This window comes from Gekko japonicus, unplaced genomic scaffold (genome assembly GCF_001447785.1).
Source record: "Gekko japonicus isolate JY-2015 unplaced genomic scaffold, Gekko_japonicus_V1.1 scaffold1699, whole genome shotgun sequence".
In the NCBI taxonomy this organism is placed as follows: Eukaryota; Metazoa; Chordata; class Lepidosauria; order Squamata; family Gekkonidae; genus Gekko; species Gekko japonicus.
This window is the reverse complement of record NW_015172607.1, coordinates 86,971-104,708: the sequence shown is the minus strand read 5'-3', so window position 1 is coordinate 104,708 and position 17,738 is coordinate 86,971. Positions and strand designations below refer to the sequence as shown.

At 52.7% G+C, this 17,738-nt stretch overlaps 1 protein-coding gene across 1 annotated transcript in view; it reads left to right on the top strand.

Moving 5' to 3' along the window:
• MSN (moesin) overlaps positions 1-17,738 on the top strand; it is a 72,217-nt gene that overhangs the window by 19,210 nt on the left and 35,269 nt on the right. Inside the window, exon 2 of the mRNA XM_015421622.1 lies at positions 12,028-12,111. Coding sequence (XP_015277108.1) covers positions 12,028-12,111 — 84 coding nt within the window. The remainder of the gene's footprint in view (positions 1-12,027; positions 12,112-17,738) is intronic.

Genomic DNA, 17,738 nt, shown 5'->3' with positions numbered 1-17,738 from the left:
CTCTCTCTTCTTCTACTTCAAGGTTACTCTAGAGCAGCCCCCACACACAACGTTTTGAGCCTGCAGGTCCCTTTGGAATTTTGACACAGTCTGGTGGAGCCACCCACAGAACGGCTCCTGCAGTGAAGATCCTGGTGCTGTGGAGGCAGCTGGTGCTAAATCAGCATTTTTAAAAACCTGCACAGCCCATCAAACTTCCAGTGGCCATTCAGGAGCTGTGTTGGGTAAAAGCCCCTCCTGGCCCCACCCACTTTCTAAGATGAGTTGGCAGGTGCCAGGAAAGGTATTGGCGGCCGGTAACAGTGGACAGGAGGCTTGCAGGGTTTGGGGGTTTGCTGAATCCAGACCCTTGTCATAGAATCATAGAATGTTAGAGTTGGAAGGGGTCTTGCAGGTCATCTAGTCCAACCCCCTGCACTCTGCAGAAGCAGAGCCGAAAGATAGCCCTACAACATCCCCGAAAGATGGTTGTCCAGCCTCTGCTTGAATGCGTCCAGCGAAGGAGCATCCACCACTTCCCAAGGCAGTCTGTTCCACTGCTCAACCAATCTGACAGGAGGTTTCTCCTGATATTTAGCTGGTAACAACTCCCTTGTAATTTCCACACATTTGATCTAGTCTTGCAATCTGGAGCAACAGAGAATAGATCCGCTCCATCTTCTACATGACAGCCCTTCAAATACTTCGTCATTAGCCAGAGTCCTGCAGTTCACTGAGGCCAGCAGAGGTCCTCATACGTAGCAGCTGCAGTGCCTCGTTGGGCCCAGGGCTGGATACACAGAGCCAGCCTGAAAAAAGCAATGCTCAGAGGGAGCCGGGAGTGGCATATTCTCGAGAGCTCCCAAATCCAGCCTTTTTACCCCCTAAAGACTGTGGGGGTGCGGGTGCACCATGCTAGAGTCTGTCTTTTCCCTGCTCTGTATTTGGTGTCACCAAGAGGTGAGGAGCTGTGGCCAGAGCTGTGGTGCAGGTGACCGGAGCAGGTTTCTCACGTGTGCTGTGAACTCACCAGGACAACTTACATGATGGCCATGGATCCCAGCAAGGTGCCCAAGGGGGTGGTGTAGGGGGTGTAAGGTGGGCAGCCCCTCAGATCTCTTATTTGAAAGGAAGATCCCTTGTGATGGAGCTCCGTGCCGTGTGCAGATTCGGTTTAGAGGGCCCCTTTTTCTTGCAGCTGCTCAGAGTGTGGCGCGGGGGGGGGGGGGGAGAGTCCAGTGGCCACACTCCACTTCCCAGTGGCAGTCACCTGTGCTGAGGGAACATTATGGTGGTACCTGTAGTTTCTTTCCCCAGCAAAGGTAAAAGAACTTTGGTGGTACAAAGCGCCATCAAGTCGCAGCCAACTTAGGACAATCCAGTTGGGCTTTCAAGGCAAGAGACGTTCACAGGTGACTTTGCCATCACCTGCCTCTGCACGGCAACCCTGGGCTTCCTGGGTGGGTCTCCCATCATACCAGGGCTGACCCTGCTTAGCTTCTGAGTTCTGAAAAGATCCAGATCAGGGCAAAAGCCATTTAGAGGTTGGCTTTTCAGGGAAGCCCCTGGGCTAAAGTCCTTCTCTTCCCTCTAGAATCTGCAGCATCTCTAAAAATGGCTTCTGAAATGATTATGGTTTTATCCACCGTGAAACTCTCCTGCTTCTTACTCAGGATAGAGTAGCTGCCACCGGTCTAGAATTAACCCTTTCAGCTCTGAATTGCTGCCTCTGATCCAACTACCCATCGGAGCTTCTCTTTGGGAAGAATTCCCTTTCCCTGACAGGATCTTCTGCATTGTTCTGAACCTCTTTTTCTCGGGTGGGAGACCTAGCAAGGCATTTCATCCGCACAATAAAGTGCAGATGGAGATGCTGCAAACAAAGAAGCCGGACATATGTTAGAAAATAAATGCATGCTGATCAAAACATGGGATCGTGTTTCTTAGGTTATCGTGGTTGAAGGCTGATAAACTCTTGTCCTTGTCAGCTCTGACTTTAGGGGTTTATCTGGGAAAAGGTGGAGGGGGAAGGGAACACTGAACCAAGCAAAGCCTGACCAAGGCTGAGGGCAGGAGGTTTCCCTGGAACGTGGGCTGGTTCTGTGCTTTCTAGTGGGGTGCCAAACTCAGCCCTCTTGCTCGCAGAGTGCCCAAGGCACCAACTAGCCTGCTTGGAGCTTGATGGGGAATTCACCATCAATAGCAGGATGTTGGTTACCGCTCATGAATGTCTGCCAAAAACCACGGGTCACGATCTCTTATGTCACAGGCCTCGGTGAGGGGAGGGAGACAGAACTTTCTGTCCCCATGAAGTTGAACCCGAAGAAGGAAGGGGGAGCTTCCCTACATGCACCGCATGTAGATGTGCCCTTTATACAGCTGCAGAATTTCCAGGGGCGGAGCAGGGTGGGGGATGGGACTTGAGGTGTGCATTTAAGATACTGAACAAATTGGTGCCAAGATCGAGAAGGCCCTCTCCTGGGCAGCCACTCCCGTAACGTCAGAAGGCGGGGGCCGCTCAAAGCAGAGGGCCCCACCCATCTGAGTAGGCCTCCCAGACGCTGTTGGGTCTGATTCAGCAGCTTCACACTGTTCCTGTGAATTCACTCATCTTGGGGGTTGCATCCTACTGAGAGGATCCGCTCTGACTCTGCTTCTGCAGGGCGGCTCCTGGTAGTCAGAAAAGGCCACTCCCATTCCTAAATGGAACTGAAATAGTGAAGGAAGCCCATCCAGTACGCTCAGATGTTTGACCTGAAGGGCTCAATGAAAATATAGCCATGGCGGCCAGCTTCTTTGGCAAGTACGGCGGCAATAAAGCGGAAGGGTGCCCGCTTGCATCTCCGTTCCTTGGACCAGAGAGGCAGAAGATCGGGTCTGTGCTCTGGACACGTGCTCTCTGGAGGGGGCAGGCTGCCTGCCCATACCTCAGAAGCAGCACTGAGAACGAGAAACTTCCTTCCTTTGAAAGCCAGGAGTGTCCTGGTGCGGATTGCAGGTCCTGGGCTTGTGTGGCCCTTCTTCAGAGTGCCTCGAAAACTTACTATGGTGAGGTTCGGGTGTCCCCCCCCCTTCTGAATCTCCCTTACACGAGATCATAAGGGAAACCCCCCCCCATGCCTGACTCCTTGATTTCCCCCTGGGAAATCTTGTCCAGCTCCTTCCAGGGGTCCAGTTATGGGGCCCTGGTAACTTTACCTGCTGATGAAGGACACTTCCTACTGGTTTGCGTCCCTCTTTCCACCTGGGTGTGCGGCAACTGGAGGCAGAAAGGTGGGGCAGGGCAACACAAAGGGATGAAAAGGGGAAGGGCCGAAATGGAATGGCAGACCAGGGATCCCCAATGCTTTTCAGAAAGTGGCAGGGCCATCACAAGTCAGGGCTGGTTCTTGTCTGCCCTCTCAAATGAGGATGAGGAGGACGAGTAAGGCTTCCCTTAGTCACTATTTGGTTTCATTTCCTCTTCAGGGTTTCCTCCTTCCCAGGAGGCCTTGAGAAAGGAGGCATTCCAGTTGGCTCTGCCTCCTGTGGCAGCCATTTTGGGCCCCTCTCAAACTCCCAGAGATGCCCACAGTCTCAGAACGGTGGGAGACTTCGTGGCCTCTTGACTGAGGCGTGGCAGCATCTGGCTTCCTATGACGTTTGAGCTGCATGACTTTGCCTTTTGCTAGGCCCCCCGCCCCCCCCCAAGACAGCAGGTGCCTGCTCCTCTGGGGGCCGCTTCTTGTCTGGGGGCTGGCCCTTGCCACTGCCTCCCCCACGCAGTGCTGAGGCGGGCGAGTGTGTGTGGGGTGGGCAGCACGGACTAGAGCGGGCTCTGCGCTCGGAGCAGGCCAAAGGCTGTGCGTTTTATCCCTCCCCCTCTCTGGACCCGGTGAGTCCCTCGGCTAGCCCGGCTCGCGCAGGCCAGGCCTGTTGGCCCGGTGGGTTCACCCTCAGGGAGGGCCCTGCAAGTGCCCTCCAGCCAGACTGCTCCCTTCAGCCCTGTGGAGAGGGGGGGGGCTTCCTCCTCCAGCTTCCTGGCGGTGCTGGCTTTGATTCAGGCCCAGTGGCTCTGTCCTGTCTCCAGAGTGCTGCCTCGGGCGGGCGGGCGTGGGCGGGAAGGAGGGCCGGGGAATGTGTGCCAGGGCAGGCTGGGCAAAGAAGCCACCCAGGAATTCTGTTCCTTTGTTTTTAACCCAGTGACGGCTCCTGACCTGGCAGGCCCACGGAGCTGGGAGAAGGGAGAGTGGAAGGATTGTGGCCCTGCTGGCTGAACAGTCTGAAAACGGCTGCTCATGCTGTGGCAGGGTTGCCAGGTCCGCCCCCCCCCCCCCCGGCCACCTGTGGGGGGGGGGGGGGGTGGGGGTCTTGTTAGGGTTCTCAGCTCCAGGTTGGGGAACTCCTGGAGATTTGGGGGTGGAGCCTGGGGAGGACAAGGACTCCAGTGGGGCACCATGCCCTAGAGCCCCCCCTCCAGAGCATCCCTTTGCTCCAGGGGAACTGAGGGCTCTGTCGTCTGGAGATGAGCTGTCCCTCCGGGGGGGGGGGTGTCCCCAGGCAATGCTCCCTCTAAACCGTGGAGACTTGTGAGCAGAAGTTCTACTCTGTGAGCTGCCGGCATTAAAGTGGTGAGCCAGCAATTTGGTTAGGGCATAAATTAGTTTGCTCTGGAGCCCTCCTTCTTGAGCGAAGACAAAAGCCTGTGAGCTGGAGGCTAAAAAACTGTGACCTAGCTCACACTGACTCAGCTTAGAGGGAACACTGTCCCCAGGTCCCCCTTGGCGGCTGGCAACCCTATCCTGGCTCCTTGCTTCCCGTTTGCACCCTTGTGCTCAGCTCTACTCCCGTGCAGGGAGCTGTGAGGAATCCCAGGGGTCGGCTTTGTCTCGCAATAGTCCAGGGCGCGGGCTTCCATCGCTTCCTCAAAAGTCACCTGGACTGAATGTTTTAAGTATTTCTTTGTTATGTGGGAGAAACCCATTCATTAGGGCTGTGACCGCAAGCGAGGAGCAGTTGGCTCCCACGGGCCTGTTAATGCTGAAGGATGTGGGCACCTCGGCTAGGGTTAGGTAGGAGGGGTGCCTCCTGGCTTGGAAAGTGGGGCAGGAATTGCCTCCTGCTGGAGTGGCAGGAAGTGGGACTCCTCTTCCCAGCTGTCTGGGGACACACCCCCCCCGCGTGCCTCCTGGTTGGCATTCTGCTGGCTGGTCAGCTGAGGGCGATGGAAAGGCTGGTTTAATGCAGCATAATCCCTTCAGCAATGGCAAGCACTTTCATGTGACGCGGGGCCAGACCCCTCTGCCTTGAGACCCACAATCCCGGGGGGCGTCGAAACACACAATCCCACGGGGCGTCTGAGCGAGGGAAGCCGGGGAGGAAGGGCTGTCGGAGGAAAGGGGGCCAGATGTCCGTAAGTAGGCCTGGGGCCGTAGGTGGGGTGGCCAAGCTGGGCCAGGGCTGGGGGGGGGGTCCTGGCAGGCAGCCTTGCCCTCCACCCGCCAGGAGCACAGAAGAGGACAATGCGGGGGAGGAGATGACAAGGGGGGGGGGGGGGACGGCCTTGTCCGTGTGAGGGTGGAGGTTTCTGGGGCTGGAAATGCAACCCAGGGACAATAACCCTCCCTGACCCTGACAAGCTGTCAGATCCCGACTTCCCCGTGGCTGAATCCAGAGGGAGGGGAGGCCAGCAGGGCCTGCAGACAGGGGGCGGGTTTTGTGGGTTGCTTCCCGGTCTTTTGAGCACCGCAGACAGAGGGCCCTGTGGAAGCAAGAGTTCTGCTCTCAGGCGCCCTTTGGGTCAGTGCTGGGTCTCAGTGAAGGTGGCCACTGCTGCGTCCCTTTTGAAGAGGCAGGACCAGGCAGGCAGGGGCTGGGGGGTGGGCTTGACACGTCCTGTAAGTCAGCTGGTGGCCAAGGGCTCACTGGGACAGGTTGGTGACGGAGCGCTGTCTTTAAACGAGAGGGATGAGACCCCCCCCCCCGCCCAGCAGTGGAAGGGGGGGCACAGATGAGGAGATCAGAGCCTCTCTCCTGCCTGCCGGGCCTCTTCAGCAGCCCCCCCACGCATGGAGGTGCACTCTTAAGGCAATCACTTCTTTAAACATTTTGGTCTGTCGCTGCGACTGGTTTGACTCGTTTGAGGGGAGGGGCTGTGGCTCCGTGGTGGAGCCTCTCCTTGGCATGCAGGAGGCCCCTGCTTCAGGGTCCAGCACCTCCAGCTAAAGGACCCGGCAGGAGGTGGTGTGGAGGACCTCCGCTGCCGCCCGAGTGTCTGATTCAGTATAGGTAGCTCCTCTGTGCTTTTAACTGTTCATGCTCTGGCGCGAAGCCACATCCCAGGGTCGGAGCTCTCTTGTGTGGCAAATGGGGAGCTCCACGGTGGAAGAATGGGTCAGACTCCCTGGTGGGGGGAGAGGCCTGGCTTTGTCCTCTTGCTCTGAGTGAGAGTGCCGCTCGAAAACGGCCAGAAGAGGGGTGCTAAAGCAGAAGGCTCAGAACCCTGGTCACTTCCCGGGTGTGTGAGCGTTGCCTCCTCCTGTGTGACGCTTTCCTCTCACTTGCATGCAAGTCTCTCCATCCACTGCAGAAAGGGAGCCGCTCACGCAGGTGGAAGCAGGAAGTTTTAGGGCAGCGGCAGCTCTTTGGCTTCTCCAGTTTTCTCTTCCTGTCAGTGCACCAGGAACTCAGGACATGCAAGGTATTTGTAGGTAATATTTGCATGTACTGCTGCTTCTAGTGGCTAGTCCAAGGTATTTGGTTCCCAGCGCATGGCCATGCAACCAATAAAATCTTCCATTCACCGATGTGCTGCTTAGGCTGTGCAGCTTAGGGTGCCTCTACACACGCACGTGCCCATCCTCGCAGAAGAACAGCAGGGAGTTGGCCTTTTCTCACCCCCCCACCCTCCCAATGTTGTCCTTCTGGGCTTTGCGCATGTCCTGGGCAGCAAAGAGCAAGCAGCATGTGTGCCCAGGGATGGCATGCGCGTGGGGGGGGGGAGGAGGCAGGACTCCTTTCAGACAGAGGGTGCCCCTCCCCCCCCCCCAGAGTCTCTCAGCAGCGAAGGGCACTGGGCTCCTCCGCTCCCTTGTTTTTTTGCACGTTTGTGGCAGTGGGCTGCCGTGCTGATTTGCCCTGACTCCGTCTCCTGCAGCCGCTGCATTTGGAATCCCTGCCAAAGAGCCCCTGCGGGCCATTGCCCAGCCTTCGCCTTGCAGGTCTGGGACAGGGTGGAGGAAGGTCTCACTGGCAGTCTGGGGGAGGGGTGGAGGGATTTGGGCTGCTGTGTTTGGGCTCCCATCCCAAAAAAGAATTGGTCCCCTGGCAAGGCTAGCCATTGAGCAGGGTGATGGGCGGGCACGCGTGCAAGGGGGTCGAGTGCGGCCATGGTGGAGTCTCTCCTTATCCGTCTGTGGTGTTGAAGCCAATATGAGTTTTGTCTTTGGTGCCTCTTGGTGTGGAATTTGCCTGTGAAGGGGAGGGTGGGGCAGGCCGGAGGTGGGTCTGGAAAGTATACAGAGAATGCAGTTTGAAGTAGCGGCACCAGGCACTGGCCAGCACACACACGTTCCACTTCAATGTGATTGGGGGCAGAGAACGACTCCAGGGGAAACTCTGCAGAGACGGGTCTTCTGGCCACTGCCTCCCCCCCCCGCCCCGCAGGCGCTGCCCTCACTAAGGAGACGGACGTCCTGTGCAGGGAGCAGCAGACGCCAGAGAAGTGACTGGCAGGGACTCCCCCGTAGGCACTCGGGCCCAAAGGCAGACCTGGAGGCATCTGAATCCGTTTCCTGTCACTGATGTCAGGGAGACAGAGGGACTGGTTTCTTTTCCTCTGGGCCTGGGTGTGGGGGTGTGTGGAGTCACTGTGGCTGGGAGGGGCTCTCGTAGAAAGGGGATGTTGCTGAAGATGTGAACACCCCTCCCATCATTCTTTCTGGTCAGCAGATGTGCAGATTTTTTTATTTGTTCAGAGGTGGCAGCGGTGGACCATGTGTGCATGTGTCAGTGAGAGAGAGAGAGAGAGAGAGAGAGAGAGAGAGAGAGGCCTCTTTCAGCTCCCTAACTCCTGTCCCCAGGGTTCAATGTTGTATCTTTGAGCTTTCCCTCAGAGCCATCTAAAATGTCCCAAATTGTTTGGGCCCTGTGTGCATGCATCTGTGTTGAATTATAGTGCATACCCATCTCTTCAGTAACGTCCACATTTCTTTAGTGAAGTGAACTTTTAGATGAGTATTCTAAAGTGCAGAACCGTTGGAAAAAATACAAAAAATACCTTAGGTATGCCTCTGATTTCGTTTGCTTGCAAAATGTCTGTTCAAGTTCCTTAAGTTAAACCTACAAGCCACATGTCAAAACTCACAGAAGGACAAAGGTGCAGGAATCAGATAGCAGGGAGCTGAAAATTGCCGATGTGCTCGTAACCTGTTTGTACATACACCTTGTAGGTCGAAGTGGGTGAGACTGCTCCAGGTGAGAACTGGACGGGTGGGACAAACACCAGGCGAAATAATCTGTGTAGTGTTAGCCATGTGTAAAACCTCAATTTTTGTAAAAAAAAAAAAAAAGATGTTTTAACATGTGATTTGTAAGCATAAGCAGACCCTAATACAATTTAATATTTTTTGTAATATTTAGAATCATAGAGTTGGAAGGGGCCCTACAGGCCATCGAGTCCCGCCCCCCTGCCCAGTGCAGGATCAGCCTGGAGCATCCCTGACAAGGGTTTGTCCAGCTGCTGCTTAAAGACTGCCAGGGAGGGGGAGCTCACCCCCTCCCCAGGCAGTGGATTCCCCTGTCCCACAACTTGTGCCGTAAAAATGTTTTCCCTAATATCCAGCCCGCCCATAATTTAAACCCCTGATTGTGATTCCTCTCCTCTGCTGCCAACAGGAACAGCTCCTTGCCCTCCTCTAAGTGACAGAGCCCTTCAGATACTTGGAGAGAGCGATCACGTCCCCCCTCAAGCACCTCTTCTCCAGACTGAACATTCCCAAGAGGTCCCTCAGCCTCTCCTCCTAGGGCTTCTTGGTCTCCAGGCCCCCGATCATCCTCGTCTCTCTCCTCTGCACCCACTTTATTCTGTCCACGACCTTTTTGAAAGAGGCCTCCAGAACTGTGCACACAATTCTCCAGGTGCGGCCTGACCAATGCAGTGTACGGCGGGACTATAACATCCTGCGATCTGGATGTTGTGCCTCTGTTGATACACCTCAATATTGCATTAGCCTTTCTTTGTCCCTGCATCACACTGACTGCTCATATTTAACTTTCGGTCCACCCGTACTCCAAGATCTTGTTCACACACACTGCTACCCAGGAGTATCCCCCATCCAGTATGCGTGTTCCTCATTTTTGTTACCCAGATGTAGAACTTGGCACTTACCCTTGTTAAATTGCATCTTGTTCGCATCCGCCCACTTTTCCAGGGTGTTCAGATCTCGTTGAATTTTGTCAGAAACAAAAAGCAGGGGGTCGTGGGGTGGGGGAGGGAATTCTGCAGGCCCCCCCTTACATGGGGAGGGGGCGCTCCGAGAGAGTGTGGCTTGGTGAATTTGGGGGAAACCTGCGTTGGGGCTTCTGCTTCTCCTCTCCATGAGTTCTACACACCTTTCCCATGAAGAGAGCTGGAATTCCTCAGGCAGGTTCAGCAAAGTCCAAGGCAGTTGGTGGTGGTGTTGATTTAAGATTGGTGAACCAGTTAGAGCAAACAGGATACTTCTATAAGTATATATTTGTTCCTTTCCGTCGCAACGGAGAACTTTATGCGATCGTAACAGTTTAGCTGACCTGACAGGGTGCCCCAAGGACAGGGGCATCATTGGAATAACGATTGGGCCGAGATGTTGACCAGGGAGGGAGATCCTGAAGTTTGTCTTTGTTTGCTTTGGCCTCTGGTTTTTCTCTCCTCCTTCGATAAGACATGAAGACAGTGTTGAATCTCAGAAGCTGAGCAGGGTCAGCCCTGGTTAGTACTTGGATGAGAGACCATCAGAAGAGAGGCCGGCAGTGGCAGACCACCGCCGTATATGTCTTTTTGCCCCTGACATGGATGGCCCCGGCTACGCTGGTCTTGTGATATCTTGGAAGCTGAAGCAGGGTTGGCCCTGGCTAGGACTTGGGTGGGAGACCGCCAAGGGAGCCCAGGGTCGCTCTGCAGAGGAAGGCGAACCACCTCTATTCCTCTCTTGCTTTGAAAACCCCAGGAGGGGTTGCCATAAGTCGGTTGCACTTTGATGGCACTTTCCACCACTAGATAAACAGAGAGCAGCATCTTTGCTTCATCCTGTGGCAGTGAGCCATAATGTCACTGGTGTACTTATTGGGCAGGTGGGGGGGGGGGACATTGCATTATGTACACAAAACAGCTGCTCTTTACCATTACCTGGCCGATCTTCTGCTGGCACATCATCTAAGACCTGCGTGTTACAACTGGGGTGGGGCTGTGGCTGGACCATCCAACGTTGTTGTTTTTAAAAGATATTTTTTTAATTTCAGTGTTTTTAAAATAGGGTACAGGGGGGAAAAGGGTATGAGGGGAAGTTTTTTTAAAATATATTTTTATACCATCTAACTTTGTTGTTAAATATTCTCTGTTTTGGAGTGGGCCTGCAGTGGTGTGGATGTGGGTTTAACCCTCGGAGGCTCTGCACACTTTCTGCAATGAATTTTAGACACACCCTAAGCTGCTGTTCACCCTGGTATGAAAAAAGGAGCTTCATTCTCCCCCCCCCCCCCCCATGGCCGCTGCCGTGGGGGGGGGATAGGCTCTCTGGGACCTAATTTCCATCCTGGGAACACTGCGGGGGATTCCACAGCTGCTTTGTAATGCTAAATAAAGTCTTCTTTTTTTCCCCATCCCCCTGGGGGGAGGTTTTTATTGGTTGTTTTTTTCAGACTACAAAACTACAACAGAAAATATAGGAAAGGGAACTACATCTAGGGAATAAAGAAAAAAGACCCACAACTAACTAAAAACCCAAGAGTAGGAGATCATACATCATCTTAACACCATGCTATTTTCAAAAAACTACTAATAATACAATGAACTTAGTTGGTTATGCTAGATTAATTATCGTTTACCCATCCCTTTAACTGTTTAAAGAAATTCCCAGAGCATCCCCGAGTTGTTTCAACATTTTTTCAGGCACAAATCAGAGTCCTTCAGCCCTTATTTATTCTTATCTTTTCTAATTCTCAGTTTATAAGGGTTTTTGGGGGCAGCCACCCCCTTTTCAGAGGGGGAGTCCTCGTCTAAAGACTCCAAGCCCAACTCACCATCAGATTTGCTTTCTTTTTCCTTCTCTTTGCCCTCTTCTGGTTCCCCAGGCTGTGTCTGCAGAAATTCATGTGCTTTAAAAACAGAGTCAATCTTTTCTTTTTTATCGTTAATCTTGAAAATGATGCCTTCTGGGGTTAACCACCTGTAACTGATGCCATTTGTTTGTAAGAAAAGGATTAATTCTTTATAGTTTTTTCTCTTCTGTCGTATATCAAATGGAATATCTTTAAAATCCTGATATTATTGCCCCCAATTTTCAAGGGTTTTCCCGAATTTGCTTTCAAACAAACTCACAGTTCGTTGTTGGCCATTCGGCCTCACTCGTCATCATTTATTTCACCTGATCTCCAATGCTTGTCCTGGTCAGCAGCACTCATACCGTGCGGTCACTCAGTGGCAGGACCTTCAGGGCGGAGGGGCGCCTCAATTCTCTGGCTTTCAGCCATCGAAGAGGTCGCCCCTCAAAAGCCCCCTGGCTGGGAGCCTTTTACCAAGGCTCCGGGGGGTCTCGACCCGTCGGACCCCCTCCCACACGCTGGTGTGCAGTTTACATTCCCGGGGCGTCCGGGAGATGTGTCTGCCTGCGTGTCATCATAAACCGGAAGCCTTGCTAAATAAAGTCTTGTTAAATCTGTTTGTGGGCGTCCTCTGTTGCTTGACCCTCCTTGGGGGGTCCTTGGCTTCACACTTACTCAGAACAGCCCTCCTCTCTTGGCTGCTTGTGGTCATGGATTTTGTGTGGTGTTCTAGTGCAGTAACTGGAAGTCCTTCCTCTTCTGTTGCAGATCAGTGTGCGAGTTACCACCATGGATGCTGAGCTGGAGTTTGCCATTCAGCCCAATACAACAGGGAAGCAACTCTTTGACCAGGTAAGGATGGCCAGTGGTCCAGGACCCACATTGTGGGAACGGCTTGGGCAGGGACGGGGCTAACGGATGCCTCTGGCGGGCGCTTGGCTGTGGCTCATTCACACACATTGCTGCTGCCGTCTGCACGAGAGGAACATGAATGTGAGCGTTTATTTACTTCGTTTATAGTCTCAACTTTCTCACTGAGACTCAAGGGAGATGAAGCAGTTGTAAAGAACATTAACAAACAGAGAGTCCAGTGGCACCTTTAAGACCAACAAAGGTTTATTTTATTTTTATTTATTTATTAAATTGGATTTACTAGGCCGCCCTTCCCTACAAGTAGGGCTCAGGGCAGCTTACAGCAGAGTAATAGACAATCTCAGTATAAAACTAGTTTTAAACAGTCCAATAAATACCAATAAATAAAAACAGGGTATATTCAATATATAAGATGGCAGAGGAATACCAGCTCCCCAGCCTCCCTGGGGGCAGGGGTCATGAGGGATGGGAAATTATAGGAGAGTGCCAAAGGAAGCCCCGTCGCTGTCCTCAACCGAAGGCCTGGCGGAAAGGTCACAGCTCCCGCAGGTCACGGATGTCTCTTGGCAGAGCGTTCCACCAGGCAGGGGCCAGGGCCGAGGACAGCCGGACTTCTCTCGGGCCGGGGACCGCCAGGAAGTTCTTGCTTCCTGAGCATCAGGCTCTTCCAGGGGCATGCTGGGAGAGGCAGTCCCGAAGGTATGTAGGTCCCTGACCGCTAAGCGTCTTAAAGGACAGAACCAAAACCTTGAACCTGATCTGATGCTCCACTGGAAGTCAATGCAGCTCACGCAGCACTGGTTAAATATGTGCTGTCCAAGGGGTATGAGCTTTTGTGTGCATGCACACTTTTTCAAATACGATGGAATGATGTATTTAACAAACAGTGTGTTGCATATAACAAACAATGTAAAGAATTTGGATTGCAAGGTTAGAAAGCAAAAAGATGAGAAAACAATAGAATGAGACAATGTGAGGAAATGTTAACTACAACCCTTGTTTGCTGATGCCCTCCTGGACAATTCCATTTTGCACTTTCTGCAGAACAGTAAATCTCTGGGATCCTTCCTGACCTCCTCAGGCAGGTGGGGCCGATAACCAAAGGCTTAGGTGCGGGCAAAGCCCCCTCTTGCCCACTTGTTCAAGCAAACAACACTTCTTCAGGGAAGCGCATATCATATCACCTAAGCAGGACTTTGGCCATTGTAGGGCTTTCTAGGTAACACCGATACCTTGAATTGAACCCAGGAACTAATCTGTAGCCAGTGGAGCAACTGCAGAATATGTGGAGTATGCACAGTTTGTCTAACAGTAATCAAGTTGCGGTGTTCTGCACTCGCTGAATTTCCAAGGTGGTCTTCAAAAGCAGACGTGTGTAGAGTGCATTACCGTCGTGTAGCCTCGGGGTTACAGTGTCATGGACCCAGCACTGAGATCAGAATTGTCTAGACAATTTAGTTTGAAGCTGTACAGAACAGCCATTGTTGGGAACCTGGCGGGGAGGGCGTGATATAAATGATGATGATGATGATGATGATGATGATGATGATAATAATAATAATTGTGAGAAACTGGGTACCATTAAGTAACACAGTTGGAGGGTGTGTGATCCTGTTTTTATACTTTGAAGACTCTGAGGGAACAGATCGCGTTGCTTTTAATCATAATTTTGCAGGAAGGGAGTGTGGAATTTTGTATCTCGCTGAACTTCAGCTGGCAGGTTGGTACCAAATGCCGGGGGAGGAGGGGGAGAGATGGTGTCAGACTGGGCTGAAAGTGGATTTGGGCAGGTGCTGCATGAGAAATGGCACCTGCCAAGATTCCCTACTTCAGCACCTCTGTGACAGGTGGGGGGGGGGTTTCTGTCCCATATCTTCACCTGTCCTCTTAGAGGGAGGACAAAAAGGGGCCTGGTGGAATGGAAAGGTGGTTCTGCATCTGACCAAGCTGAAGTCAGCCGGTCTGTCTGAGCTGGTGCCTCTTCATTGTGGTTTTCAGAGGGGTGCTGCTGCTTGCACTGAAAAGCGGTCTGGCAGGCCTTTCCCACGTGAGGGCACACTCTCTTTAAAGCGGGTACCTGATCAGTAAGGTGTTGTGTTTTTTTAAAGTCTGTCAGTGGACCGATCAAAATGCTGTTCAGGTACTTTCTTGTAGCATTAGCGGTGAACAGAATTATGCAAATTACTCTGGAAGATGCAGCCCACCACAGTGGATCACCAGGAGAACCCATTTTATGGTACGAATGCAGTTCATTCCCCTGTTGTGTTCTTCCACTGATTTGCTTTGTGCCTGGTTCTCTTGAAACCTCTGTCCATGTTCCTTTGGGCCAGACCAGTATTTAAAGCAGACACCATGCCAGCCGGCTGAATTAAAAGGGCGGGCGGGCAGAAGCTCTCTGGAGGATGGTAGAGCTGGGGGGTGCCTTCTTCCAAAGATGGGTGCAGAGACCTGCACGGGGCACTCGCTCGTGCTGGGGCTGAGTAGCAGACCCCCGTGCTGAAGAGGGGCAAGTCAGCTTTGCACTCCCTTCACGGCAACTGGTGATGCAGTCTCATGTTGTGCCTTCCGTTCATTTGCTGGTCTCTAATAGGCCACTCTTCTCTTCAGCTTTAACTTCCCTAGGGTCGGCTTTGACTATGTATAGTGTTTGATCGTATAATTGGTGATCAGTTGGCCACGGACTCCTAATCTGACCTCTTCTAGTTCAGGAGTTTGGGTCTGCTCTCCCAAGAACATTTTCTGCCCCACAAGCCAGATTCAGGCATTGGTCTGAAGCAGCAGAACAAAGTTAGGGTCCCTGTGGCACCCGGACTCTACAGTGAAATGGACATTAATGGGGGGGGGACTGGGGGGAGGTATTTGTGAATTTCCTGCATTGTGCTGGGGGTTGGACTAGATGACCCTGGAGGTACCTTCCAACTGTAAGATTCTATGATTCTGTGAAATAAATATGTCAAAATTGGAGATTGATGTGTAAATGTATCCTTCCTAATTGTGGAGTGCTCCCTGAGTAATTTGCAGAGACCCTGCCATTATGCTCCATCTCCTCTCAGGCATGGAGGCGACCTTACAGCATCTTCTTCTTTGGAGCGGGGCAATTGGCTGTGTCCCCAGACCAGAGAAATACCTTCCAGTCTACCATTCCAGATTACATGACATTCTAGTGTTCATTACGTTACATTACAATCTACTATTCTGATCTGTTATTCCAAATAAGAAAATAAAATGAAGAGGTATTGGTGAGGTTAGTATATGTAGTGAGATAAGAAACCAGTATCCCTGTTAAGTCCTCCATTGTTCTGCGTGTTGTCATAACTTGCAACTCAGCCGTAAGCCCCGTAAACTGTTTGTGTGTGTATCCAGGATTAGGACATGAGTCCCGATCACCACTGGCAGCTGAACAGAAGGATGGAAACTGGGGCTGTTGAGCTGAGACAAGAGGGTTTATCAGCTGCAGCTGTTGAGAAAGCCTCTCCCCTTCGTAAGCCCTGTGGCCCTGCACCCAGGGTGCCATCCAGCTTCTGTTCAGCCATGGGGAAGTCATGCACCTGCCCTTTCTCACTCAGAGAACCCCTCTGCTCCCTTCCCTAAGTAGAGCCATGTTCCTCCTCAGCTCAGCAAGAGACCTTGCAGGGTGGCCGTTCCTTTCACCACAGGCTTGGGAGGGGAGAGGTCTGTTGTGGTGAACCTGCTGGTAAAGCTGACACTCTCCTTGGGAGCTCTTCCATGCTTGCAGGTTGCATGCCAGTCTCCTAATTCATTTTCTGATTCCATAGTCGTATCACACATTTTGAGTGAGTAAAACCTTGTCTGGGAAAAGCTGACTGTTTATTCCAAAAGATAATAGTTTATGGCAGTGTTTTAGTGCTGCCCCCTCACTTCCCATTTTTCGGCTGAAAATACTTGAGAGGGGCAGAAGGAGGACATGGATGTGTTTCCTTTCCCAGCTCCGGCATCTCTGGGTTTCCTGTGCAGAGGCTCTCAAGTGATGAGTGCACATGTTGCCTGTTGGCCCCGGTTTCCCATGTGGGCTCAGGGCTCAGCAGCACCGAGGGTTCTAGACTGTTGTGACCAAGAAGCGCTAACTGAAGGGGGCGATTATAGCGGAGGAGAGGCTCGTTCTGATGCTGGAGGCAGAACTGCTCCATGACATCCATCTGTCTGGTCTCTGAAATTGCCAGCTCTTCCTGAGCAAAACATTCACGCTGAGGTTTTTATTTTTCTATAATTTCATGTCCTCTTCCTCCTCAGCTGTAGCAACATTGCCCCTGCCCTGAGCTCCTCTTCCACCTGTCCAAACAGCCGTTGCCTTTTCAGGGGCTTTCTTGACCGACCGTCTTCGGTGGTTTGCTCGTGCAAGCAAGACGGGTGTGGACAGATCTTGGAGCCTCTCCTCCCTCACATGGTGGATAACAAATTGTGGTGGGCAGACCACGGTGAGAGAGAGAGAGAGAGAGAGAGAGAGAGAGAGCAGGGGCAGAGGCAGGGGCATGGGTCCCAGTCCCTGCCTGCTACAAAGGTTTGTTGCCACAAATGCTGCTCATTCTGCACTTCTCTCTCTCACCAGTCGGGAGTTTGCTCTCCAGGGCTATAGGACCAGGTGTCCCCAGCGTGGTGGTGCCTCTCCTGACGCCCCCCAAGTGTTTGTGGAGACTGGGCGGAGCCGGGGGGGGGGACTTGGCCAGCAGGGCTTCTGATGGGCCACGGAGATCCAATCGAGTCTGCGGATTCAAATAACATTTTGGCGGCGGCGGCAGCTGCCCCCTCAGTGTTGTTTGTATTCTCTCTCACGCCTCATTCCCAGGGTATTTTTAAAAAATCACTTTTCTTGTTCACGGCACTTAAGGCTCCTCGGGGGGGGGGGGCTTGGCTCCATGATGGCCATTTCGTGGTTGCCTCTGCCTCCCATGGCGGCCATTTTGTAGCGGAGCCCACCACCCTGCGTCAGATGTCCAAAGGTGCCTGCAGGCGCAGAAAGGCTGGGGACCCCTGGGCTAGATATTGCCCCTCTACCGCGGCGGCTGTTGTTTTGTTTTTTGTTTCATTGATACCCCACCTTCCTCCCTAGTGGAGCCCAAACGCTCTGGCCACTGCACGACGGGACACCACACCATGTTCAGTTTTTTTGGAGAAGAAATTCTGAGGTAGCCCAGTGAAACTACTTTCAGGATAAATCCCCCCCCCCCGGGCTACCGATTGATCCTCGTGTCTGGGGAGCCACCCTCCTGCGGTGTGGGTGTTCTCTGCTGGCACCACCTGGCCTGGAGGATGGTGAATGGCCCGCCACTGAGAGCACCATACGTTGTGGCCTTCCCTGTTTTAAGGTCCCTAGACATGCAGCCAAACTGATTGATTCATTCTCCAGCAAGTGATTTTGCTTGGTGTGTCTTATGCTGGGATAAATGCTCCCCGAACAGATTTGCATGCTGGGATTTGAAGTGCAGTCTGAGCTGTGTGACCAGATGTTTTGGACTACATTTTGACGTAAAGGTCTTACACAGTTCGGCTGCCGTAATAAAAACATCTGTTTGCTGTTCGTTCGAATACAGCGGGTTCTCCCTTGGTCTTCTGAACCATTATTATCTTGACTCAGCCTGAGCACCAGA